This window comes from Rhopilema esculentum, chromosome 19 (genome assembly GCF_057945365.1).
Source record: "Rhopilema esculentum isolate cy_ngs chromosome 19, ASM5794536v1, whole genome shotgun sequence".
In the NCBI taxonomy this organism is placed as follows: Eukaryota; Metazoa; Cnidaria; class Scyphozoa; order Rhizostomeae; family Rhizostomatidae; genus Rhopilema; species Rhopilema esculentum.
In genome coordinates, this window is record NC_142833.1 from 904,625 (window position 1) to 931,262 (window position 26,638).

At 36.9% G+C, this 26,638-nt stretch overlaps 4 protein-coding genes across 7 annotated transcripts; 2 read left to right on the plus strand and 2 right to left on the minus strand.

Moving 5' to 3' along the window:
* The first annotated feature begins 1,115 nt into the window (after nucleotides 1-1,115).
* On the plus strand, nucleotides 1,116-6,592 carry LOC135688008 (uncharacterized). The gene is made up of 3 exons (XM_065204681.2): nucleotides 1,116-1,984; nucleotides 4,588-4,722; nucleotides 6,030-6,592. The coding sequence occupies exons 1-3, from the start codon at nucleotides 1,768-1,770 to the stop codon at nucleotides 6,191-6,193; spliced, it is 516 nt and encodes a 171-aa protein (XP_065060753.1). The 5' UTR covers nucleotides 1,116-1,767; the 3' UTR covers nucleotides 6,194-6,592.
* Nucleotides 6,593-8,295: 1,703 nt separating this feature from the next.
* Nucleotides 8,296-21,955, plus strand: LOC135688302 (uncharacterized). 4 transcript variants are annotated; one of them, XM_065205092.2, is made up of 4 exons: nucleotides 8,296-10,204; nucleotides 10,511-10,814; nucleotides 11,699-11,836; nucleotides 13,346-21,955. In XM_065205092.2, the coding sequence occupies exons 2-4, from the start codon at nucleotides 10,553-10,555 to the stop codon at nucleotides 13,519-13,521; spliced, it is 576 nt and encodes a 191-aa protein (XP_065061164.2). In that variant the 5' UTR covers nucleotides 8,296-10,204; nucleotides 10,511-10,552; the 3' UTR covers nucleotides 13,522-21,955. The 4 variants fall into 4 exon arrangements, 3 of the variants coding, with proteins under 3 accessions (XP_065061164.2, XP_065061162.2, XP_065061161.2); XM_065205090.2 differs by having other exon boundaries at nucleotides 8,313-8,816; XR_010516374.2 differs by lacking the exon at nucleotides 8,296-10,204 and adding an exon at nucleotides 12,015-12,070 and having other exon boundaries at nucleotides 10,282-10,814; nucleotides 13,346-13,429.
* Nucleotides 16,754-19,843, minus strand: LOC148957905 (uncharacterized). The gene is made up of 3 exons (XM_089113989.1): nucleotides 19,710-19,843; nucleotides 18,131-18,322; nucleotides 16,754-17,547 (listed from the first exon to the last, which is right to left on the minus strand). Exons 1-3 carry the CDS (start codon nucleotides 19,771-19,773, stop codon nucleotides 16,886-16,888), a joined length of 918 nt encoding a protein of 305 aa, XP_088970115.1. The 5' UTR covers nucleotides 19,774-19,843; the 3' UTR covers nucleotides 16,754-16,885.
* Nucleotides 20,424-26,620, minus strand: LOC135688293 (uncharacterized). The gene is made up of 3 exons (XM_089113988.1): nucleotides 26,496-26,620; nucleotides 23,120-23,283; nucleotides 20,424-22,262 (listed from the first exon to the last, which is right to left on the minus strand). Exons 2-3 carry the CDS (start codon nucleotides 23,265-23,267, stop codon nucleotides 21,082-21,084), a joined length of 1,329 nt encoding a protein of 442 aa, XP_088970114.1. The 5' UTR covers nucleotides 23,268-23,283; nucleotides 26,496-26,620; the 3' UTR covers nucleotides 20,424-21,081.
* Between the last annotated feature and the right edge of the window lie 18 nt (nucleotides 26,621-26,638).

Below are 26,638 nucleotides of genomic sequence, written 5' to 3' on the forward strand. Positions count from 1 at the left end.
GTCTGCTTGTTTGTCCGATGTATTGGCAGTTCTTGTGTCCGTTAGTTAAACAGCGTTTGCACTGTAATGCATAAAAAACGCTAGTAGAGTTGCAGTCCAGTCTTTGTATTATGTCGTAGTTTTTGTCAGTGTTGGTAAAGTTAAAAGTAGTAGTACCGTCTGTGATGTGTTCGCATGTTATGCAGTTACGTCGCGAGTGGCATTTGTAAGTGCCTGTAGGATTACTGGGTGTGTCACGTTTCATTCTAGAATATTCGTCGAGCAGCCTGCTATGCTACAGTGGCCTTTTCTTCACTCACACACTACTACATGTAGGTTCGTTATAATCAAAGCGTGTTCTTGCTTCGCAAAAAAGTGGGGGCCATGGCCACCCCGACCCCCCGCTGGCGTGGGCCCTGCTTTTAGCGTAAACGTGAATTTCGGTCAATGTTGCCGTCATTTGATTGCCAGGTGATCAAACTTTAAAATCTTATGATCTGTCACAACAGCAAAGTGGCTAACCATTTATTGTCGTGAACAATGACCGTGACAACTTCAATCATCAATACTTGACCATTTGACCAATGCAATCCCTTCTCTAAGCATGCGATCAGGAACGCTGACAGAGGGGGTAGCCGGGGTAAGTGCCCCGGGCCCGGGTCAGTTCTGGGGCTCATAATGATGGAATCTATATAAATTTTCCAATTAAATTCTAGAGCTAGTGTTGGAATCTTTATATTCGTTGTCAAGTAAGAGGCCTACATGCCCAGGGCCCGGCCTCACTTTTGGGGTCCTTGCGTGCGAAGAACTTGTCGCTCCGTTTTGTAAAACTGCAGGATGAACTTACAAGCAAGAGACATAGAGCTGTTGTTCAAATGGCTCGGGAAACTAAGCCCAAAATAATTTCCAAAATGTATGGAAAAGCCTGTAGAGAAGAAAACCCACATAACGAATCATCTTGTCTCTGTTGGGCTTTTCGAGGCTTATGATAATCTTATCTTAGCCATGTTTTACTTTGTTGTACTTTTTTCTTTCAAGGTTTTATACAGACTGGTCAATCTTATTTATGAAAAATCACAAAATTTTGAAGTTCTGCTTTTTTCAAATTCTAATCGTTTCTTATTTGTTTGCTGTGAATTCTGAATTTTTTTTTCAGATCTTCAGAAGGTTCAGAAAGTTCCTATAGCAATTTCTTAAATGAAACAATGTACGATATAGGGATTTTCGTGACATCCCGTCTCCTATGTATTACCGCTTTATCGGTCCTCATCCATGTGTCATAGTCAGTAAGAAATGCCGTTTCGGATTTCTGAAGACCGAAGACGGCCCCTTCTAAGATGCATCGATCATAAAGTACTGATTTAGTGGGTGTGCGAAGACAGAAAACAGGGTTCAGCAAAGTTCCCTTTGTCCATTAGCTTTTTATATTTGTGATGATAAATCGATCAGGAGAAACAAAATGATAACCTTATTTGGTGAGTTTTAACTTGTCATCAGAATTTTTAATAATGTATCGGATTCCTCATTCAAGCACACATTCTTTTATTTTGTAAGATAATTTATAAAATGATTTTAAATTTAAATGCTTGAATTTCCTCGCTCTTTTGAGTGGAAGGCTTGTATCATAAATAAATTCCTTGTTTTCATTTTGTTTGCGTAGCGATATAGTTAATCAGGAAGTGATGTTGATTTCGGGCGAGGGGTTAGCGGCACGGCTGAAACCAGACCCGCTGCCCATTTCTAAACAAAAACAGTAAAATTGTTGTAGCAGTTCTCGTGGTATCAGAGATGGCACGCTTTGCAGTTTGGTCATCAGTATTGCTGTCCAGCATTGGTATAATTCTAATCGCAGTGTGTCTTGGAACGAACAACTGGGTGAGTCGCAAAAGAGAGACGTTCAGTGTAACTGAGGGACTCTTCTTTCGTTGCTCGTGGGATGTCCATTCGAACAATGCAACCCACGAAAGATGCCATCGACTTTATTACAACTTCAAAGATTTTCCAGGTATATTTTGACACTACCTTGTTTAAAATTGCCTATTTTGATACATAATTTTACTCTAATTTTAGCTATGCAAAGAAATGTAGTATTGATTATGTCAAGATTATGTGTATAGAAAGTAATGCATTCGATAATACACACAATAACGGGAAGTTGCATTGTAGATAAGGACTGTATACAGCCCATGTAGAATATGTATCTGACAAGTGACAAGTCACGAGGGCGATCTGGTCATCTTCAACCAATCCAAAAACTGACTGAGATTTGATAGGTTTGCTATCAATATCCACCGTCAATTCATTTACAGAATGCAGGGTGCCCTTGTCAACTGGTTTGGGCTATAGATGTACGAGTCGATTTTTCTATTCTGTGGTTTTGTGTTGCAGTACCAAACAGGTTTCAGACGTGGCATTGGTGCCGTTTTTACAATAGCGTAAAATGCCGTTTTAAGGCATCAATACCGTACAGTTTTCAGAAGTGTAGCCTTATGAGTGACACTAAAGAGACCTTGTGATCGATGTGATCGTTATATCCTCCTTGAATTAAAGACCTTAGTCACAAGATTTGCAAGATTCTTCTGTTTTTCCATGTACCTTCTACCCTTTCTCTTCAACTGCAACACATTGGATGATTAAAAGAAAACTTTTTAACGTTATTAATGACTTTGTTTTTGTTTCACATGCCAATTCGTTACACTTAACATACCCAACATGATACTCAATGAAGCAAAAACAAACTTTTTTCACATCATCGGAAAATCTAATCAAGCTTATAGATCGAAAGCAGTAATTCTGAAGTTTCCTGTTTTTTGTATTTTTTTCTGCTGATTTTAAGTTTATGCGATTTAGATTTCACGCGATTACGTTTTCCTTATTATCTCTCAAAATCTCAAAACACTCATCTCGGTCATGCTGCTGTTTACAAATATTCAAATTCATAAAAGTTGCCTCTTTTTGTTGAATCTTTATCGTCATCATCAATGATTATTTTTTGCATAAACAATGTTTCATCTTTGTTCAACGTCATTCGATCCAACACCGTAGTCATTAGCAACATTGTTAATGATCATCATTATAATCATTGCCGCTCATAATAATTCACTGTTATTTTCTAATAATCCATCGCCTATAATAATGTCCCTGTTCTCAACCCCTCCCTATCTTAAGCTTTTAGATGGTGTTACACCTACTCATCATAATTATAGGTTAAAAGTAAAAGCTTTGTACAAAATAAAGTGAAACTCTCAACTCAAAACCCCACATAAATTTGAAAATAGTTCTTGTTGCTGCTTGTTACTCATTCATAGCTGTCATTAAAAAACCACTGCTATTTACATGTAACACAGCAAAAAGGTTAAAGGCTGTACACCTCTCTGAAGGAGCACGAGGCTGTTGCATAAATCGTCTTTTGCAGCAAATGAGTTGGCCTCATTCTACTCATGTCCTACTGATCTTGAAGGGCTTTTGGGGATGTGTTTTGTGATCCCGTTGTTATATGCCTGAAGACCAAAGAGGCTGTGGGCTCTTATCCTTATCCACCCGCTGTGGAAATAAGTATTTTCGTAAGCTGCCAGGGATAGTTAGGAAATGCCTACTCACTCACTGGCACTTATTGATAAAGAGACTGTGTTCGGAGCTGGGCACTTGCAAATAATAAAAAACGACGATTAATACTAGTTGACCTTTCACATAACACTGTTACGATAACACGAAAGCAAGGATGCAATATCGCGACTGCAAACCCACCTTGACAAAATCACAAATAATATTTGTGAAAGCAATTTTCGGTAAAAATGACTTTATCAATTCTGGATTATACCAAGGTGCCTTAAGTAGGTATGAGTTGTCTACCACCCAGTGTATACAGGGTGTGTCGAAGAAATTTCGTTGTTGTTCGCCGACAGTATCGCACAGAAGTTTCAACGCACAAATGTTCACGATACTCATATCTCACTCATTTACACAAAAACTCGTATCTCTAGCAAAAACCAACTCTAACTTACCTGCATTAACGTCTTGTATACTTATTCGTAAGAATTTTCTAGTACAAGGCTCAGTCACTCATTATTTTATTGCAAAGCTGCTAGGCCAAGGCAGTCCCTGCAACATATACACTATTTTTATTAGAACATCGAGGCTCGATTTGCCTAAAAAATTAAAACAACATAAGAACGAGTCGTGCCCATGATGTAAAATTAAAGGAAAAGACAAACATAGCAGATTTTCTAAGCAAATCAACCTTGCAACTAAAATGTCTTGCAAAACTGTTGTTTAGAGGTGATGAACACAATTTAGAATTTTTAGAGGTAGAAAAACATCAAAATAAGAACAATAATAAAAACAAACATACTTGTTTTCCAATAAATGACTGACCCTTTTTGTTAAGAACCTAACGAGGATATAGAATTGAAATAGTTCTTGTTTAATCTTTAAAAAATCCCAGGTTTAAGTTCTCAACAAAAGCTATTTTCTCCAATGTATGTTTTGAAATTCAAGGAGGTATGAGAAGGAAACGAGAAGAAATAACTGGATGAATAGCGGAGTTAGGTCGGTGATGCTTCTCCCTGCAGACACAGAATTTCACAAACTGCATCTTTTTCCTTCCAGCACTTTATATTGCAATCTTGTCACTCATGTTTGGTGCTTGTTTATTTCAATTGCTGACATTTCTGGTGTCTATGTTGAATTTCTGCATGGAGTCATCCCCAGCTAAAGCAATATGTACCCTGGAAATTCTTACATGTAAGTCTTTCTAATTATCTCTTTGTTACTTTACGCATTACTTTTTCCCCGTAGAAATGTAGACATCTCTCCCCTAAGCGAAATTTTTTATGTTGCTTGCCATAACTTTTGGATGCAGTGTTTGTCAAGATACTACCATTCTTAAATCCGACTGTGCCTCGACGGTGGGAACTCGAGCTCTGCGATTTCGCATCGAATAATTCACTTGACAGGAAATAGAAACCATTCCTAATTTTTTACTGTGAAGTTTTTCGAATTGTTAAATAAACCAATGAGAACAGCATATGAAAACAGCTGACTTTTGCCAGCTGATTCAGATCAGATTATTAGTCAAACATTTGAACTTCAAATTGACGAAAACTGGCTTGAAAGCTCTATCGTTGTATCAATATATCCGAAATAAACGATTTGCAAGAAATTCTTCACAACTCTGAAGTATTGGATGCTTATTTGCCTGCTCAACAGCAGCAGTTTCAGTCTTTCAACGCAGATACACCTGCATGCATGTTTGTGCAAACACTTCGTAGATTGCGACATTTTAAGAAGTATTCCTGGTCATGTAAAAGTATATCTCTTACCGAAAGATAAAATTCCCCCTTCAGCAGACGTTCTGAAAAGTTTTTTGTAATCCAGTATCTATTTTTTACTGTTTTGCTCGCTTTTCCACTAAAATCAACTTCGATCTTCGGTTTGCATTGTTTGCAGCGAATTCGCATAGATAATAATTTTGCCAATGGAATTTGAACTTCGAATTCTAAAGAAAGATTTGCAGCCAAAAAATCGTAGCTAAAAATTTGCTTCACGCGAAAAATTCGCCTCGTGTTAACCAGGCTTATGCCTCTTCCAAAAAGACCATCAAACGGGTGCTTTGAAGTGCGTCGAAGACTAAACTTGTTCTAGACAAGTCGTTCCAAGCTGGTAGTTTTTTAGGAGTCGTAAATTGGTTTCTGTGAAAACATCAATCGATGAACAGAGAAAGCTTCATACTTGAGGCTCCTGGATTGTTCATTTCAGCAGGGAGAAGGGTCGTAGCTTGCTTCAACGAAAGAATATTCCCAAAGCTTCCCTTCTGGTGCCACCCTAAGGTTTAGATTTACTTCCTTCGCCACCCTTACTGTACAAAAATTATAATAAGCCTTTGGTAACGCAAAATTTGAAAATAGCACGAAAAATCGTAAAAATGTCATTCTTTCCGCTTTTCTGTTCTATGTCCATTGATAATATGTCCCTTTTGTCGAACATTCGTGTTCTTTGGTCACTTTTTACGAACTGAACGTACCATTTATGATTTGTGTGTTTTTTCATAGTTATGTGTGCAGTTGGTGGCCTATCGACATACGTCCGTTTTTATGACAACAAATACTACAGGCTGGATTGGTCTTACATCGTTGGATGGGTCGGTGTCTGCTTCATATCAATCGGCCTGGTTTTTATTATCGTTGGAATCGAAAGAAAACGACAATCATACTAGTAATATCGAGATTTTAATATAAAATTATGTACTTCATGTAAATAAGCTCAAAGTTGTTGCTCCAGGAGAGCGAATTTGTAAACAGTATGAAGATTTTTTTCCAAATCAGAACATGTTCTAAAATCAGGTCTCATTTTGTTATTCAAATAATGAAGACTCTTTACATCATCCCTTTGCTATGTTGAAGGGGTGTTCCATGTTTTATTGATATAGCTCTAACGCATAAGTGAGCAGTTATTGAATTCTACAATATATGAAAAACATAGCAAATGGCGTTGAAATATTAAGTGTTATCGATGTTATTCATACAAGTAACCTACAGACAAGTTACAACTAACTTACAATGGACATTTTTCTACATCTGGCGGTAAGACAATGACCCTTGCCTCAAAAAATACTCGCTATTTATAAATTTAATTTGTGATTCATAGTTTCCCTCAGAATTTATCTTGCCAGTGGGTGTTTAAATGGAATGTGATTTTTTTGCACCTGATATGCTAATTTTTACCCTGCCTTTGCCCCAAGCATCTTTAGTAACACATGCTCGTAGGACAAGGGCTCAGCTGCAAAGATGCATTCCGTTCTTTTTGTGGATGAAACATTATGCCTTTTTCAGCATAAAAATTCGCAAAGTCAGATACAAATGTCTTATGAAACCAAAAAAGTATCCTTGGAGACAGGAAACTTTGTAAACTGTGCATTGGAAATGTTCTGTGCCCATTTTTACGGCTTGGCTTGACAGTACCTGCACCACTGTGCATTTTTCTATATTTCACCACGACTGCATTAAGTTACCGAAACTATCCGACCTACTCGGCAATCTTTTTTGCTAAATTACATATTCTCAACACGATTTTCAAAGCTCTTTGTCTTTTCAAGAGTTTCTCAAAAATTACTTTGAAAAAAGCAACAGAGCCCCGAAAGAACTTCGGACGGTTTATACTCTGAGGAGCTTTAAGTTAGTATGATGTGAAAAAAGCTTTAAGTTAGTATGCTGTGAAATTTTTGTTTTTATCAAAGCCATTTTCAAGTTCTGTACCGCCAAAGAATAGTTTCTCATAAGAAGGACATGAAATTGGCTAACTCAATTGCTTAGAGGATACATCTGAAAGGGCATTGCTGATGTTTATCCAGGAGTTTTAAGGGTTCACGATAATAGATAAATTTTAAATTATTTTCATGCAATAACCTGTTCACTATTGAATCACTTGTTTTAAGTTTTATTCGGTTCACAGTATGTAATTCCACATTGGGTCTCTATGCCTAGCGTCTTACTTTGCCAGGCACCGCGGACCAGGCACCACTTTTTTGCAAAAAATGCCAAATATCAAGTAATAAACTACGAGTAAAGCCTCTTTATATACGGTTTTAGCCCCCCCCCCCGCACTTTTCTAGAACCACCCTCACTTTTCTCAACGCTCCGCGGTGCCTGTTTGCAGCTTTTGCATGAGAATCATTGACCCCAACCACCCCCCCCCCCCCCCCCCCAATCCAAATTTGCCAGCTGCACCTGAGTGATTTAGATTTTAACTAAAAAACATCCTTAGCTCTGCAAGAACTTGAATGAAGACTGCGTAATCAAAAAAGCCACTGTCTTTCTCGTTAGATCATACAAAAATTGTGTGAAACACCAGGGAAGCTTGCCTTCGAGGAAGGCAAGGGGTTACAGCGCAAACGAAAAGGGGAGAAGTAAAATGAGATAAATTGCTGAATTTTGCAAAGGCAAGACGGGAAAAAGCCCCCTTAGCCTCACAGGTACAGGCATTCCTGTGTAACACTTATAAAGCTGGTGTCTACATCATTCATCAATCTGAATATTTTGCCAGTTTTTATTTTTTCAGTCTCCATCACTGCTCTCTATTGGCTTCGAAGCCCTTCAATGGGAAAATGAGTCTGCGCGCAAGCTAACTTCTTGCGGATCTCTGACATTGACCATTTTCGTTAAAACTGTAATCATTTCAAATTCAAATGCTTCAAGTTTACCCATTCAACTGTAGCATGCATCTTCTTTTGTGGTAAAGCTAGACTTCCCCAAGGTCTTTAGGAGGCAAATGAGGAAATTAGGAATTGTTAAATAAAATTAGGAAGCAAAATATACGTACTGCTGGGGTGAACTCATATACCGACTTTGCAAGTCGTGCTCTTCTTTACTACAGTACCAACGTTTTGCAAACAGATTCAACAAAAGCAGACTCAGGGGAAAGATGGCTCTCTGTGCTGGCCTGCGCGCAGACTGGAGTAAGATTCGGGGTTTGGAAAAGAGCATTGTATTTTGTCACCATTATTTCATCCATGTACTTGTGAAGGAGCATTCGATTACATATGAATGACAAACACTCGAAAAGATAAAAACCAAAACAATGGCCAACGGTAATGCGATAGAAAAGATTCTATGTGTATTGAATTCTTCACGGGTCATTTGCAAAGAAGAATTAAAAGAGTTCTATTTGAAGGTCATTTCATATGATAAAGCGATCTAATATAGGCCAATTTCTTGCACTCCATAATCGTTGCAGGAAAAATCTGTCAGCTAGGTACAGTGATATACGGAAGGCGAAGACCGAATCGGTTGCAACCAAGTCAAAAATGAAGCAAGAATGTGTCTATATGCACTACTTATAAGGTGAGGACAAGCGTCTTTATGAGTACACCAACATTATATTTTGCGTTGAGTATGATTCAGGTCAGTAGGTTTCCCCTGTGTAATCGAAGGCAACTACATATTCCCCATTACTGATCACGTGAGTTTGTTGCCGTGCATTTTATTGATCATGTTTCTGTTCATTTCTTCGCATAATATTTGATTGGGATAGAATGCTGTTTTTGTAGTTTCGGCTGGCATGGGGTGATGTTTTCAATGGATGATCCCCAACAACAATCGCCATTATCATAATCATAATCAGAATCAATGTATCTATCAGTTTCCCTTTCGGCATTTCAGAAACAGGTTAGATCGACTAAATGCAACCTAAGTACACAATTCATTTTCTTTAGTTTACTTTGCAAAGTAACAATAAGTAATATTTCATGATAGCTACTAGGGACACAAAGATAAGCGGATACGCTGCCTGACAGTTGCAAAGAAGAACATTTCTATGAGAATTGGAACCATTCCTTTGCCTTCCCATCCAATGATGTATCTTTAGCTTCCTGCGCAGGGGTGGTGGGGGGGGGGGTTGTGGTGGTTGGAGATTCAAGAAAAGTAAAAATTTACCGATAAAGACGGTTTTGTTCCTGTTTTACAAATTATTGACCAACTAACGGTTACATCTTAAGATTTTGCCGACGACTTATGAAAAGCCAAGGGTGTCAAGCCCCCTTGCACCCCGACAGATACGTTTGGAATATTGCAACGGAAGACAGCACGGAATGTAACGCAATGTAATGCTTTAATGAAACCTATGTTCGTAAATGTAGATGTTGGAGCTAGAGCCCCTCTACGATTTTCGATAAGTGCTCCTGGAAAAGGTCAACCCGTTATATAACAAGCTTGCTGTAAAAAAAGAGCCCTGAAAATGTAATTTGCTAAAAACACCCCTTAAATACAGGCATTGATTATATGTATTAAATTATCTTAATTGCAATCAAAGTATTACATTGACGAAATATTGTTTTGGTCCAGACATTATTCCTCCAATTTCCCAGCGTCTTAAAAATGGATGTGTTCAGCGCTGGCATATGCAAGCAATTTTTTTTATTTTTCTGGAAACCGGGAGAGTTTGGAAGCTCTAAAAGTGTTATGGGAGTGGGGTACCATACTGGAAATGACCATTTAAGTAGTATCGGCGTGCCACATATTCTTTCCTTCAGATTCTTGAACCATTACGTAAGTAAATGTTCGTCTGAAATCGTCTTCTTGAGTGTCCTTGAGATCGTAAAATATTCATATGCGAAACAGTGTCAAAGAAGCAGGTGCTGTTTCAAGAAAACCCCGTCGAGTTGCAATACGATGCTTCAATTACGGAAAAACAGGCTCCATCGCAGGAAAGTCAGCTACCTACGACAAATAAAGTATCGTTTTCTTTATTGCTAATTTTTAGTCATGATTCAGCGTGTGTTACGCATAGGTTGCTAAGATTTTTTCAAAATTGGACTAACTGGAGGACCCATTGTTTGAATCTGATGATGGTTGGAATATATTTAAAAACAGATATGCATGAAGCGATATGCAAAAAATATCAAACTGTCTGCATTTTTAAATTCCATACATAAATTAGTTTTATTGAACCTTCTTATGAGATAATGATTTTAGTTGATTCGGACGAAGCCTCTACACTACGTTTTGAGCAATATTGACCCATGTATACGTTTTCGCAGATTTTAGCAACAACAAGATCAGTTCCAGTCTTTGCTCCGAAGATGTTTAAAACACAGCCAATGATTTACTATACTGTACCGAAACACAAGCATTACATTTTGTCTGGCCTTGCAACTACATTTACGATGTTTAGCTGTGCTGTAATCGGACTGAGTATTGGCACAGATCACTGGCGAGAGGCAAAAAATCCAGGACACAACACCACTGTCGTTATCCAAGGGCTGGTTGAAGAATGTGATAAAAGAATCTTGAAAATTGATTGCATACAAGTCACAAATTCAAGATTTGCTGCTGGACACTTAGGTAGGTTTCTTCTTAACATTTCAGATAACATATTTATGCATTTCTATATATTCTTTGTTTACTAGATATATTCATAGATTTTTATACAGCTACAATCTTTATTTATAAAAGAACCAGTAAATTTTGGTTCAGGCTGACTGTTCTTATTTTTTTCAAAAATCTGAGGCTGGATTTTTCTTAATTTCTTCTCAAATTAATGGGTGTAAACAGTGTGATTGCCAGATATTATGCTCTAGGGAGGTATTCAGGCCTCACTTGCCAACAAAGTGAGTGAGATAATCTTAATTTGCTGACAAGTTTGACTATTCACCGAAAGGGCACCCACATATGGCTGAAAAGCACCCACACTAAAGAAGACCAATATATAACTTTAAAAGAGTATGTAGAGTAAGGTGAATTTACTGTTGTGATTGAACTTTGGGAAAACCAAACATGAGATGATTCTATTTAAATTCAATTTCCAAAAGACTCTCATTCAAAAGATATTTAGAAGACGGAAAAGAAAAGGACGTTGAAGAAAGAAAAATTGTCATCCGGAGGAAGGTCGAGACGCTTTCTGAAATCTGCTATTATCTTCCTGGAAGCGATGAAGAATATGTGGATAGCATTATGTCTCAGTTAATATAAATTGCAATTCTTTTAATGCTGCTTTTGCACGTTGCATGCGGTCCCCTTTTTCATTCTAATTGTAGTTACAAAGCTCTTTTGCAGTCTTCTTATACCGTTAGGCTACGTATTCTCTTTTAATGTCCGAATATGTTTGGTTAGCAAATTTCACACTAAAAACTATTTTTAGTAAAGTATTCTTGAATAAGATTGAGGAATCCTTTACCCCAAAGCAGCCCCTCAAGTAAAATGATGCTAAATGTGGCCTTTTTCTACAGGTACAATTGAAATTGTTTATGGCCTCCTAATCGAGAGTCTTCTACTTGGATTGATGTCATTGCTTGCCTCGTTTTTGGCTTCATTTCACAAAAAGCACATACTTGTTACCACGGTGGTTGCTATGGAGATTACCTCAGGTATCCATTATTACCTAAGTTAGCTTTTGTTAGGATACCTCACTTGATATTCTAATTGGTTAATTAAAAAAGAGTATTTATGGATGCCACTACCAAATAGGTGAGCTCATTTTGGATATGTTCAAACATATAATAAGGTCGTTTTCTCAAGCAATGATAAAAAAATACTTATCTTTAGCATGAAGCATGACGTCACATGTTGCCATAGGATCTTGCTTTCTTCTGCGTCAAATTTTGAGTTTAAATTTTAGTTAGATATAGTTAAATTTTACTCAGTAGAGTGTTAAGCTGATAGCGGTTGCAACTACTGAATGGATTTTTAATAAAATGGTTTAAAATTCTTGGATTTCTATGTTATTGATAAGCTGATAAATATTTGCTGGTTAATATTTTTGCGACCATGCCCTTTTTAGATCTTTTTAGATTAACTTAGAATACAATTCGGAATAAATCTTGCAGTCTTTTTCTTGCAATCGCTTAGGCATATTGTTTTGTTTTAAAATTAAATTTATTACGTTATGAGGCCCCCGAGGATCTTGAGGCCCTGGGGCAATTTGCCTCCCTCTCGATTATCATTTACCCATTCATGATAACTAGACAACATAAAATAAAGACAGAAGGAGATCTAGACTGAAGTTCTCTTGACATATGCTCTTAATGTACGAGGTCTTTATATCCTACAGCTTTCCTGTAGTGCTTCTCTAGAGAATACCAAAAACCTAAGCAGATCGAGCAGTAGAGATTGTATGACTCATAGAATTTGATACAAATAGGGGATTTAAATTGATACAATCCAATGTTCAGAACCTGAAGAGATTGGGCTCTAGAAAAAGAGAAGAGCTCTGGAGAGAAGTTCTCGATTCTGGGTTTGTCCACTGGAGGTTCCTGATTGGGAGTGCCGTGTTTTGTGTGATTTTCTATGGGGATTTCTTTTACACAAAACCATTCAATTCCTGTGGTTACATCATACAGCAGTTGAGCAGGGGCGTTATGGTGTGCTTTCAAAATGAACAATTGGCCTGGCAGTCCCTACCATTGCTCTTACTTTTGGTTTAAACTAGCTGCCAATGAAATACATCATCTTTGAGGCTGCCTGCCTGACAATACTTGCCAAAACCTTTAATGCAAACAGAATTTGTCATTTCCTTTTGTAGTTTTCCCACTCCCTTTTCAAACAATCTTGGATTTTATAATATTCTCCATTGAAAAACACTATATGAAGAAGTCCTGTGATTTCGAAACTAGGGTGACTGTTTGGTGCAATTCTAGCATTGGTTTGTAGAAAGGGGGAACTTAGCTATTTCTATAGGTGTGAATTGAGAATAGATTGAGTAATGAGTCGAACTATATGAGTGTTCCGCAATGGTTATAATAATATACATGTTTATACATGGTAAACTTATCAGTATAAGAAAGTACTGTTATCAAAAGGGCCCTGGAGTACTTTTGGCAAGTCCAAGTACTTTTGGCAAGCATTGTACATTTCAGATTTGCTTGTTCTTCTTGCAGCTTTGTTCACCATGCTTGCTGCATCCATTTACACTCACAACATCAATGAAAAGCCGTGGAGATTTGGCTGGTCGTATGGGTTGGCTTGGCTCGGCTTCATATCCATGTTATTTGTCCCAGTTTTTCATTATATCGTCCAAGATGTAAAATTTCTAGGAAAATCGATTTGTATTTGATCAACAATTTACAATAGTTTGCAAGTTTTTGCAACAAAATTATAAAACTTAATAGACATATTGTAAATATTACACAGTAATTGAATCATTATTAATTATCATAATTGAATTAAATTCCAAATGATGGAGAAGCAGTTTATTTGCCTGCTCTTTTTAAAGCGAGGTATTGTAGCTATTTTGATGTTTCTCTAATTAACTCGTGAATGTTTTGATGTCACATCTACGATGCTCTGGATTCCGTTAGCTTTTTTTGGAAAACATCTCTGTTACATCTCCAGAAACTCGAACAATATTATTTGTTAAAATAAAATATTCATTCAACTTCTTCAGTACGACGTGACGCATTTTGATAGGCCATATTATGGATAGGCCTATCAACATCATTATAGGTATATATTTCATAATTGTTCCTTACTTACTGTAGAAGTGACAGCTCTAAGATTAATGTTGTACATTGTCAAATTCAGTCAAGTCATTTCTTCTTAATAAACTCAGAACGACAGTAGATTTTGAACTCTCTTAGTATTCATGCAACTGATTGTGAACTATTTTGCGCACAGAAAGAAAGAAGTAGCTGAGACCGGCCTGTAGTGGTCAAATTCCTTTGCATTTCAGCGACACTGCGAAAAATTCTGTTGCTTTTCATACATTTTGGATGTTTGATGTTGCCAATGGGTAGATAATCACATTTTGCTTTATCAAATACGATAGCTCCAAGCTATCCATTCCAAGAGATTTCGACCTCTCAAACACTCGTCACTTGAATTGAGACCTTTCTACCGATGTGAAGTTTCTAGGTCTTCGTGCTGCTGAATGAAATGGAAGAGTTGCACAGCTACGCTTTCACAGATTATTTTTAAGCCATTAGATATAACTGTGAATGTCATTGAACTTTGTTGGCATTCTTTTAGGATTCGACTTCTTTTTTAAATCTGTATTTCATCTGTTTTCTTCTGTTTTCTTTGTTTTCATCTGTATGTGAAGGTATTTCTACTTCTTTGTGTATAAACCAAAAATGTTCATTTCCAGTTTCTTACCCTTTCATTAATGGCGAGAATCCCTTCCATGGTTTTCGTTGTTGTGATTTTATTGTCCAGCCAAGGAAGATCTTTTCCCTTGACATTTCACTGAACCATTTATGAGAAGTCTTTCAATACCTTCCAGCGTGCCCTCTAGCATTCATTTAAGGCACTTTTTCAACACTTCACCCAATGGGAATCAGACTACTCAAGGATATCTTCAAAGGAATCGTGACAACATTTGCTAAGTTTCCTGATAGAACTTTTCTTGGTCTTTGTCGTTGACAATTCTGTAAAAACGGACTAAGGACAACAGATGTTAGGCTCACAACATTCCTTGGATTTGTGCTGGCAATTATATCATTCAAGGTACTAGTTTCAGATCTTTTTCTTGTGGACTCCTTAATCTGCATCTAGTTGACAAGTAATCATGCCCGTAATATAAGGGCCATAACCAATGACACAAGGTTTCATTACAATCAGCACAATTAGGACAACTTTGATTTCTTCAAATAGTTTTTTTTAAAAACCAGATTTCGTTGTCTCCGCCAACGACACTAGCACTGTCGCGAATCCTTGATGTTCTGGCCTAAGTTAAAAAATGCTTTGTTTATCAAACCTGATGATTAACAAAAATTGTCTTCATTTCCCAAGGATAATGGGGATAGGTAAACCTTTCATTGTTAGAATAAACTCGAGTGAAAGGAGAAAACCCTTTCCAGTACCAGGAACGCTTTCTAGGTATGAATTTATCGTTTTAGCTTTTAAAAAATGATATGACAGTTTTTATACTTTGATCATGCTTGTTACAAATGTAATTCATTAATTTAGTTAATTTGATAAAAACATCCATTATTCCTGGATTAAAATCGAGTTGATTGAGAGTTGATTGCTGCCTTCAACGCAGCAAAATTCGCTGCAATGCACAACGAAGTTGGTTTTTAAGTTTCAGTTCGGTTACTTTTTAGCTGAACATTTGTTTCTATAATTTAATTAAGAATGCAATTTAGCTTTAAAAGAAAGAATGCAAGTTAGGACTATTTAAGTGTGTTTTGCAAATTTTTCTCATCTTTTTGACATCAAGTCTTTTTGACCAAAAATCAAGGATATGGCATTCATCAATGTGTCCTTTACCAAACAAAGACTTTGTTTTCCAGAGAATTAAAATCATTGCTGCTATTGTCAATGTTCAGTCACTGTTTAGTTTTGCTATCTTAAATAGCATGGGTTTTTTGTTTAAAAGAAACATTCTAATACTTTATGACAGTGTAGTGATTTCCCAGAAGGTAAATGCATAGCATAACTTTTACAACAATAATAGCAACAATGATATATTTTATCTTGATCGTAATCACCAAAAGGTTCATTTATTTCCTACGTTCCTTATCTGTCTTAACAAAGCTGCGTTCCTTATCTGTCTCATCTACTTGCTCTTTGCAAATTTATATTCTCAAGGAGGAATACAAGTTTGCGAGAAATATCATCATTACCTTTCTAATAAAACTATTCACACCGTGATTGAAGTTAAGGAATTTAGTGACTTATTGATTCATTTATCTGTTTGTCTACTTGCTTATTTATCTGTTTGTTTACATATTTACCTACTTACTGTTTGCCTTCTATCTCTCGGCCTTGTTTTAATGACAATGTAGTCACTTCACTTCACTTCAATATTTATTGTTGAAAAGATATTCCTGATGAAGAGGGTTAAGAAAATAGGTTCAACGACGATGAAATCTCCAATTTTTGAGACCCTTGTTGTTGGCATTACTGCTATCTTGAAATTGATAGATTATTGCTAGATAAAGTCCTTCTCCAACTAAATGCATCGCAAATTGATTCATTCATGTTAATTTTCTAGCTATTTTCTTGGAAAACTTTTCTGGAAAGTTTTAAAATTGGCAAATAGACGTCCGAAATGAGTCTTCACCCTTTTTTAGTGTTAGACCCTTTTTATTATATGGCATGTGCTAAGCGCTACTCAATAGGTAAAACTTCATTTTATTCAATGAAAGATTCTGGAGCACTTACAAAAAATTTTAAAGTCAAATGCAACCACCCCTATACCCCTTGAAACAATGTTGGTTTACTACAATATGACGGAAGAGATTAGGAAGTGTGTTTAATGGTACAATGTATGATATTTGGCCATTATGATATTGTTTTGAGGTAGTGGAAGGAAGAAGTAATATTCAGGAAGAGAAATAAGAAAATAAAACAATAACATACATCTCTGGTTTCTTTGCTAGACAACGGCTACTTGCTAATATCACAATAACGAAAACATTAGTTCTCCTGATATATCTGAAATGTTACGATAAATGTTCAAGGAACCGATAACAATATCAGGTAAGATGTTGCAACAAGGTAACAAGACATTCAAAACTGATGGAGAGAAAAATTGTAATGGCAGTCACAGTCAAGATGCTTGCATCATTTTTGGGGGGCGGCTTTGGTGCCTTTGTTGTCTGCGGGACAGAAGAGGCTTTTGTCGAGCTTAGGTTAGCACTTGCATTTGTCACCGTCGTTTTTGATTTCGTTGCATCTGTCGACGTTGGCTTGGCAGTTGACATAACATCATCGCAAATCTGTGACACGTTGCTGAAGCTATGACCATCCCTAATAAACATTTTTTTGCCTCTTGTGGGATTCGTGTTGTTTGGGTATTGTTTGAAATACTCCTTTATTATGTCCACTCCTTTGAAGGTAACGTCAGACAGGCATCCTCTAAAAAAGGGTGCTCCTATTGGGTCTAACGGTCCGTTTCCTCCAACTTTAATTGTCACATTGCCATAGTTCCATTTTCTACCAAAAGGTACCAAGGTGACACTTGGCCTAAGAGCACCAGTAACTGAAGCATTAATACTGTACGCAGATCCAGAAGCATTAAGGCCCTGTGCTTTGACTGAAACACTGAAGCTGAATGCATACCCCGTGTTGATAAGTGGCGAGGACCAATCTTTTGTCTCTGTTACGCCTTCTGCAGGGTAAGTGACTGTCAACATTCCTACAAAACAAATTTTGGGTGTCAAGCATTGACAGTAGAAGTACAAGTTCTTAAATTGAAGTTCTTAAATGTTTATAACCAGTATATAACACCGGTCCATAACCAGTATAAAGTCCATGGTTTGAGAAACTCTCGTTTGGTAGTTCAGTTTTCTAATGAACCTTGAAATCGGGAACATTGTAGTTTCAAATGTTGTTTTGTGCTAATGATATCATTGAAGATTAATCTAAATCAACATAATGAAAAGTGTTTCTTAAGATAGTGGAGTCAATATGTCAGTCAGACAAGAAAAGATAATAATTGGCGGGAATACTATAATCGAAAAACCATAGATTGACGAGGCTAGATATCTTTATTGGCAGTATTTTATTTAAACGATAGCCACTTCTGTATCACTCTGTATCTTTTATGTAACTGATATCTTCTTTTCACTGCCCAAATGTGTATTAGTAAAGGTCGTTTTGGTTATTTTGCTCGTTTCGCAACCCCCCACTCCTCTCCCCCTTTCTCCCCCTCCCGAATAAAAAAGTCCACTTGTTTAGTCTGTAAATATTCGTGTAAAAAGAAAGTATTAATAAACTACCGTCTTTGATTACAAGCTGAAATGTAAACACATTTTCTGAGTCATAAACTGCCAGAAGAGTGAATCTATTGGTCGGGTCTGGCATAGTTGAGAATACTCCATTGATGTTGAACTGATTGCTTGAATGAAAATCCGTAGTGGACCGGTAAATGAAGAACCCATTTCCATATGTCTTCCATCCTTGTCTGCCTTCTGTGAGGTAATAAGAAAGGACAGTTATAAATCCTTCAATGCTTATACTATAGCGGCCAGTTTAATCGTTTGGCCTATACATTCTGCAATTTGGTAAATCGAGCCACTTTGCTTAACAAACAAAGAACAGTCACTTTGCTTGGCATTTTAAGTTACCTTTTCGTCTTTTAAGTTTGCCTAAAATGACTGAAAATGTGATCAAATATCACCTTTTGGAACTCGAATTCAAGTCTCTTTCCACAGACTTTTTCATCCAAACACTTTAGTGATACCACCATCAACAATGTCTGTTTTATCTCGATGTAAAGCACTAAAAAGGGTTTTGTCAGTCATGCTTTATACTTAATAGGAGAAACACCTGTTTGGTGTACAGAATAATTGCGTCAAATCTCTTCAAATTCGAAATCAAGGAATAATGATAATAAATGTGCAATGCATGTCTACGTATGACAAAAAGTCAGCCTTCTGGGTGTTCAGGATTACTCTCATATCGTTACTGACCACGCCCATCCAGAAGTAGGTCCTGACTTGACGGGTACCAGATCGATGACAAGTGTCTGGTGGGCTGGCAATAAAATTTGAATTCGATCAACAATTTTTCCAAAGTTATCCTTCGCAGAAAAAGTAAACAGTTTTCTTAACGAATTTTTCTGCCATAGAATATGAGACTTTATGTCTTTTTGCGGGTAAATATTTAAAATTTTTGTATTGACAAAAGAAAACAGTATTCAATCGCAAGGTCGGAATGTTATGTTTTTCAGCCGGTGACCAACTAATATATGAATACAAATGCGGAAACAAAATCTATCTGTATAGCGTTCAATAAAACAGTAAGATTCTATTGGCTTATTCCATTGGAAACAGTAAGATTCAACTTTACCAATCAAATCAATTATACTAGTAAAAATATACATCTTTTACAGAGAGTTTATTTGTGTCTATAACGACAGGTTTTTTTAAAAAGTTTATCGATTCTCTCTTCGGCATATGATATCTCCTTCACTTTGTGTGCCTAGCAAACGAAAGCACTTTGTTAGAGCCTTTGTGTCATTCGAATATTGGTTGAACGATGGCAGGAATAAGAAAGAAACCAACCACATATAAAGCAAATATGATTTCTCCAGCAAAGTGAGTTTGTTTTGATACTCCGGCTTCTCTGGAGATTGCCACAGTTTCCAGAAAAGAAAATCAAGGAAACGATAATACATAGTGCCCTAACTACACTCTTAGTCATTTCACGATTTTATACAATGAAGTAGACTGAAAATGAGCATAAGGTAAGCAAACTATGTTTTTAAACTATTATTACTTCCTTAAAAGAAGTCTCTGATTTCTCACAATCAATGATGTCTGCTACACATTTGATACTTAACAATCCGACACTAACCTGCCACAGAAAATCCAAGAACAAAAGCCATCAGCAATGCAAAGAAGCTGGCCATCGTTGCCATTTTGTAACACAGTTGAAAACAGGTTGTTTGGACGGAGAGCTTAAGTATGATGAGGCGCAATCCTCCCCCGCATTGTCAACCTGATATCAAGGCCGGATATTTTTAATCGTTTGAAGGGATCTGTGGTCAAATGAATTATCCCCGTACGATTGTTTTCCAGAAAACTGTGATCCTAAGACGGGGCTGAGTTGAGGGGGGTTGCTACTAAACACCTAGGTTTGTATGCCTCAGCCATTGGTCGATTTTGACTCTAAATCCAGGCGCAATGTTATCTGACTCTTGAAAATTCCTCAGATTGGTATTCAGGTTTCCTTGATCTCTTATTACATCATAGTGTATGACAAAATTCTGTCATGCAGCATGTAACCTGATGTAAACAGAGGAGCCATTTCCTATTTTGCAAAGAGGAACAAATTAATGAAAAAAAATTCCATCTTTTCTGCAAAATTACCGCATATAAACAAGCACATGAACAAACCCAACTCCTTAAAATGAATGACCTTAAAATACGGTCGACCACAAAACAACGTTGATAGAAGCTCTAAAGATGGTAAAATACGACTGAATTGGAGAAAGTTGTAGAAAAGAATATATAGATTTTGCTAGCATTGTTTATAGCTGCAGGAAGATTTTTACAAAAAGAGCACCGGTGAAGGTTTCACAACATGTTCTTGTAAAAAAATCTAGGTTCGTGTAGATTAAATTAGGTTCTAGGGATCTTTTTATGTCGTTAGGAAGAATGTTTAGCAAAATTTAAGGCTTACTTGCAAGGCTAACGTTCTCTTTATATAAATAAAACGCATTGACAATAAAAGAGGAAAATTGTGTCTACGTGCCGAGCATGTCCACGCTACTGGTCGTGTCGTGCAGGTCGGTTGTTCGTGTTGTGCAGGTTGGTCGTTCGTGTCGCGCCGGACAGTCGTTCGTGTTGTGCAGTGCTACACTTTATGTACGCTACCCCAGCCACCACATAATCATAGACAAATTATTTGGTTTGGAAGAAATGTCATCGGTGGATAAATGGTTAGCTAGATCTTCAATGGATCATGGAAAAATTAAAGTGATTGTTTAGTTAACAACGTGGGTTGGAAAACCACGCTACTTTTCTACAAAACGAAGTTCAAATTTCAGTTTGGAAAGATCTAAATTACAAATTCCGATAAATAGCCTCTATAAGTAATACCTAAACTATCAAACAAGTGATTGGGAAAATTACTTGCAAAAATTACTATAACTTTGATTATCAAAGAATGTCATCCATTACAATTAAAAAACAGATACCTAATTACAATTAAACAAGGTTATTTTTTATCTAGTATTATTCCAGTCTAAACTGTTGAAGTTAGTAGCACTATTGACAGCTCTGCTACTGAGAACCCTGAATTGTATGCCTGCAAAAACAGCAATGGTCGACAAAAGAAAGGCCATAACCGACTGCCAAGGCCTATCTCCAGGTTTCTGCTCCAAAAGAAATTGCATTATTTTATCATAACAATGCTCGTTTTCCTTCCTGCGCAGCCGGCTAATGCGTCGTACCATGCGTCCCCAGAGGTAGTCAACGGACACATTGCCAAGCATCTGGATAGGCAAAACAAAACAGCCGAGGAGAAATGCGAGTCTTTCGTAGCGGTAAGGGCCAATTGGAGACTCGGCGATCCAGGAATGAAGCTCAAGTAGAATAGAGAGTGTGGCAAGAACTATATTAAGTGACATCCAGCCAGAGGTGAACTCTCGAAATGTATGGAAATGATCAAAGATTTCTGCAAGTCGCAACCGGCATATGTCGATATCTTCAATGTGAATGTTCACGAAGCGCGATACCAGGCGAACTTCTTTCTCGAAACTTCGGCGTAAAAGGTACGCAATATACGCCATACCAGCAAAATTGAAGGTGTTGACTATTAAAGTGAAATACATGAAAAAGACTGCATCAATGCGATCGAGGTTTCCGTAATTGTAAATATTCTGTTGGGTGCACTGCAAGGCAATGAAAAAGAGGCTGGCGAAGAGCAGAAAGTACCCTGTGGCTCTAGATCTTCGCATGTCCACCAGTCGCAGACGCTGGACAAGGAACATAGGGTTTATGGCAGCAGTCCATTTGCCAGGAGCAATGTCAGGCCAAGCTGAATTAACTTTGCAAATCAAAGCAGCGAAGGGGGGTATAGACAGCAACAATTGGATAGATGTTGTGGCTAAAAACTCAACAATGTCATCCTTGCTCTCCCGGTATCGTAAGACATTGTAAAGGATAAGGTAAACAACGCTGGCCAAAATGATCAATAGCCACAAAACTGAAACCCAGGTGCTACCAACGTGGTTAAGGCGACTTGCACCGATCTCCTTATCTTTCAAATGATTAACTTGCCCTGTATGATCCCAAAGGAAACTCTCGCAAATATCGCAGGGTGAGATGTATGAGCTGATACTGGCAAAGTTGTCCAGGCCTTTTTCTTTGCATTCATTACAGCGACGAATTGTGACCAAAGGGGCTGTGAAAAGAAAGCATCTGACATAGACATTTAATTCTATAAAGATCCCACAGAAGGCATTAGAAATATATTGAGCGTTTTTATATAACAATGCAAAAACATGAATATCTTAATGAGTAGAAATGGGTAGCAAAATGTAGTTTGAGTTCAAAACTATGGGCCAAGCAACGATCTGCACTCTGAGAGAGTGCGAAGTGCAATTTGAGTGTCACACCTAGCAAGGGTTGCTATGTATAAGACACATCTATGCATAAGACGCACCCTTAAATCCATGTTTTAATTCTGCAAAAATATTCTTTACCATGTCTGAACTTATCTAAGACCTATGCCCTTTCTCAGTTCTTGTAAAGCATGTATATTTCAGTGAAACAATAAACTCGAGAATGCTATAGACACTAGATTTTTGTAGGAGAATTTTTTCAAACCGCAATGTTTAAAATATTACGTTACCTTAAACTATTACGTTTAAAATCATCAAGTAGAAAATTTAACATTATGAAATAATCAAAATCATCATTGACGTTTACAGGTTTTTAAGTCCATAAAATTATCGTTCGTTGTCTGTTATATTCATAACATTCATCACATACATTGCAGCTGGAGAATTTCAAAGCTTTCACTAATTTCCGGCAGAAGTGCGATTATACCAATTAAGAAAACAGGTACTCCAAATGTCAAAATATTTTGTCTATAAAATGACACTTTTGCCTTCAAAAGGAAATGATGGGACAGTCAATGTTACTATGTATAAGACGCACCCTTAAACAAAGCCAATAAAATTCGAGAAAATGTGTGTTGCATACACAGCGAAATACGGTAATCAATGCTGGCAAAATGATTAAGCAAAATCTACCAACCTGTATGATACAAGCCAAGAGACTTTAAATATATCCAAAACAAGAAAGGCCACTGCTCCTTTTTACTTGGAATTCTGTTCTCAGGAACCAGGAAAATAGAATCATCTTCTGGTATTGGGGTAATCTCTAACGGTGGGTCCATGTTCATTGATAACCAGCTTTTCCTAAAAAAATAAAAAGGAATTCCATATATTGGTACCAAAAAGAAACATATGATCATAATAGGTATAAAAAGCACCAGGAATAGGTGCTTGGAAATATAAAAAATGAGATGATGTAGTTGTTAAGGGGTGCAATATGGGCTAAAACACACTTGGGAAAAAACGTTGTTAAATTTCCAAAAACACTTTCCCATTAGTAGGATGAGAATGGGTCATTCCATATCAATGGGGGACAAAATTATTGTAAATGTAACCCACCATCTCAGAATTGTCCAATTTGTTTGTAGGGTTGCTCATACTAATGAGGTAGGAGCACCCTGAAAATTTCAGCTCAATACCTTCATTCGTTCCAGAATGAGAGCCACTTGAAATTTGCACCAAATTGGCTCGAATTCTCAAATCCGCCATTTTGAATTTTTGCTGCAAGCCTTTTTGGCAAAATTTAATGTATTTTTGGAATTTTGCCCTGAAAATGTCTCATCAGGGTAAATCAATACTCAGGAGCTTGTAAATGACATCAGAAACCTGTTAGCACTTACAGAAAAGCAATGAAATGTCTGTATCAAAGGGGTTGCTTTTACCCTTAGCAACTATGCTGCCCCAATTTGTGACAATGTTACCAAAATGTGACAAATCCCAGCTTTTGTATACTGAATATATAATGTCTAAGCTTGACTTGAGCAAAAAAATAGCATTTTTTCTTGTTTTGAGATAATTATGTTTCAAAAAGTCAGATTTTAATGAAAAATTTCCAAAATTTGTATGTGATAAGGAGTACCTTTTCTTAAAAATCTAATTACAAACTTATTGTTGCAGGTAAGTGGGAAAGGTTTCAACTTTGCAAAATAACTTTCAAAATAATTTTATTTAGAAGAAATACTTGATAAATGTTTTATCAATTAAAGTCTAACATTGGATTCAGTGTAGATACTCTTAAATTTTTACAATGTCAGCAGTTTCTTAAGAATAATTTGCATCTGGAGTTTGGTGATAGAAATGGTGCACTCATTATCATTAAAACATTCACATTTGGAACCAAGCAAACATCATCTCTAAAATACAGTAGGAAACCCTAAAATCAAACACCCTCTTTCTAATAAAGCCCTCAACATATAACAATGCCCTGCCATATCAGTATTTTTTGTATACATCTTTCTACTATCCAATCGAATAAGCCCCTCAAAATATGGCTTTATGAACCCCTCAAAATCTCATTAGCATGAACAACCCTACAAAAAATTGGACAATTCTGAGATGGTGGGTTGGTTACATGGGTGTCCCTTTTTGATATGGAAAGACCCGAATGTTTTTGACTGAGATTATGCCACCATGTACACAGGAACATTGAAAACAGATCTGTAATAGCAATTTAATTGTAATCATATCAGATTTTTTAAGTTTTATTCAACTACTAACTAATCTTTAAGCACAGGTGCACAGTGCCTGGGGTTAAGGGGCTATAGCTGCCCTGGAGAATCAAATTTGTCAAAATTTTGCTACTTTGTTAGAATCTTCAGAAAAAGCTTCTAGCCCCCTTCAACAAAACTCCTACTTTGACTAAGCCTGGCCATTTAAGGTGAGCAATAGGTTGTGCTTGCCTCTGCACTCCCCTTGGAGCCTGAGGTGAGCTGTTAACTGCTCTCCTAAACTAGATGTAAAGGGAAAATTGCCCCCCTCGAATTTTCATTCATTTGCTTCTTTTAATCCTTGGAATCTTGAAAATTTAAAAGTGTTCATTGATTTATTTTTAAAAGTGATTTCTTTTCTTCACATTTTGACTATCAATTGTTTTTCTGTTAGGAACTTTATCATAAAGCCTTTATGTAATGGGAGTCACAAACTTCAATCTATTTGGAAATTAATAGTGAAGTGAAAAAAACATATTTAGAAAAGAGGTGTTCTATCAAAACTGTTCTATCTTATGAAAAGAGACATTCTTGATAGGAAAATTGAAAAAATGATAAGAAAATGGTACCCTATTACCCTACACAGGTGTAGGCTTAGGAAACCCTAATTTTACCGATTACACTGGTTTTTTGCAAATTCAAATTGAGAGAAAAAAATTCTCTGATTTTTTCTTATTGAATATAGAAGAATTACAAAATCTGCTGAAAACCCTGGGCGGCATGTCCAGGACCAATGCTTGAAAATTAGCACGCAAAGTTATGCTCTGACTGCAGATTTTGAGAAATTTTTAATGAACCAAAATAAAAACAAAAAGCGGTTTTGCATATGAATCATGTTCAGTAATAAAACAATCATCTAAATCTTCTCCATTGATACAATCATACATAGATTATCTCCAAGAAAGCATTCTGGTGATTTTCTATGATGTCATACAATTTTATGTCTGCTTACCCCGAAACTGATAGAAAATTAAATTGTTCAAAAACGATGTAAAACTCATTGGGGGGGGGGGGGGGGGTAGTATACTGTATGCTTGTGTCAATAATAATTGTAAAATGCTTTGCTATTTACCGTAGCTAACATGAATCAAAATGATGGGGGGAGATTTTGCAAAAAGGGCGTTCCCCCTCATTTGTGAGTGTTTGAAGGGCGTGGTCCAAGAAAATTTTCTGGGGCTGTGCCCAAGACCCCCCCCCCCCCCACTGCTGCAGCCCTGGGTACGCCACTGCTTTGAATATAAATTGACCTTATGACAAAGACTACTGTTCAGATGAAATATCGTGAATTTCCGTTTATAAGCGCACGCACTTTTAAGCAGGGTAACATGGTAGGAAAGCTGAAGAAAATGAATACTTTTGTTATATATTAATTCTTTGTGCAAAGAGGATGCCAGAGTCATGGCAATAGCATAAAATAATAGAAAAAATGTAGTGAAAAAGTAAACAATTCAACGTCATTTCAGTGCAGTTATCCAAAAAATTGGCCATAAAAGGCAGTCTTGACAAATGGACACCATGCGCACAAAGTCCACAACGCAAGAGAAAAATAGTTTCTCAGAGACTGTGCGCAAAGCTGCAAAATTGAGTTGCTTGTCCTGGTGTGGCAGCTTTGTGTTGCGGTTTTAATTTCAGTCAGATCTGTAAATTTGATTCATCATATCAGTCAATTGGATGATAGAAAGTTCGCGTCTATTGAGTTATGGCCTATTTCTGTCACTAGGGGGGTACAGTCACATGACAAAGTTTTGAGCCACTAAAAAGCTCTCTTCGCGGTTAACTATAGCTTTAGTCTAAAGTTTCAAAATTTACCTGAAGAAGGTTATTTACTGGCAAGCCAGAAATCTATCCGGAGGCATCAAATCAATCGAAAGCTCTCGCCAGAACCCATTTAGGCCTGCAGCTTTTGCAGTCTTTTATAAATAAATAAATACAATTTGAAGGACGAGGCTACT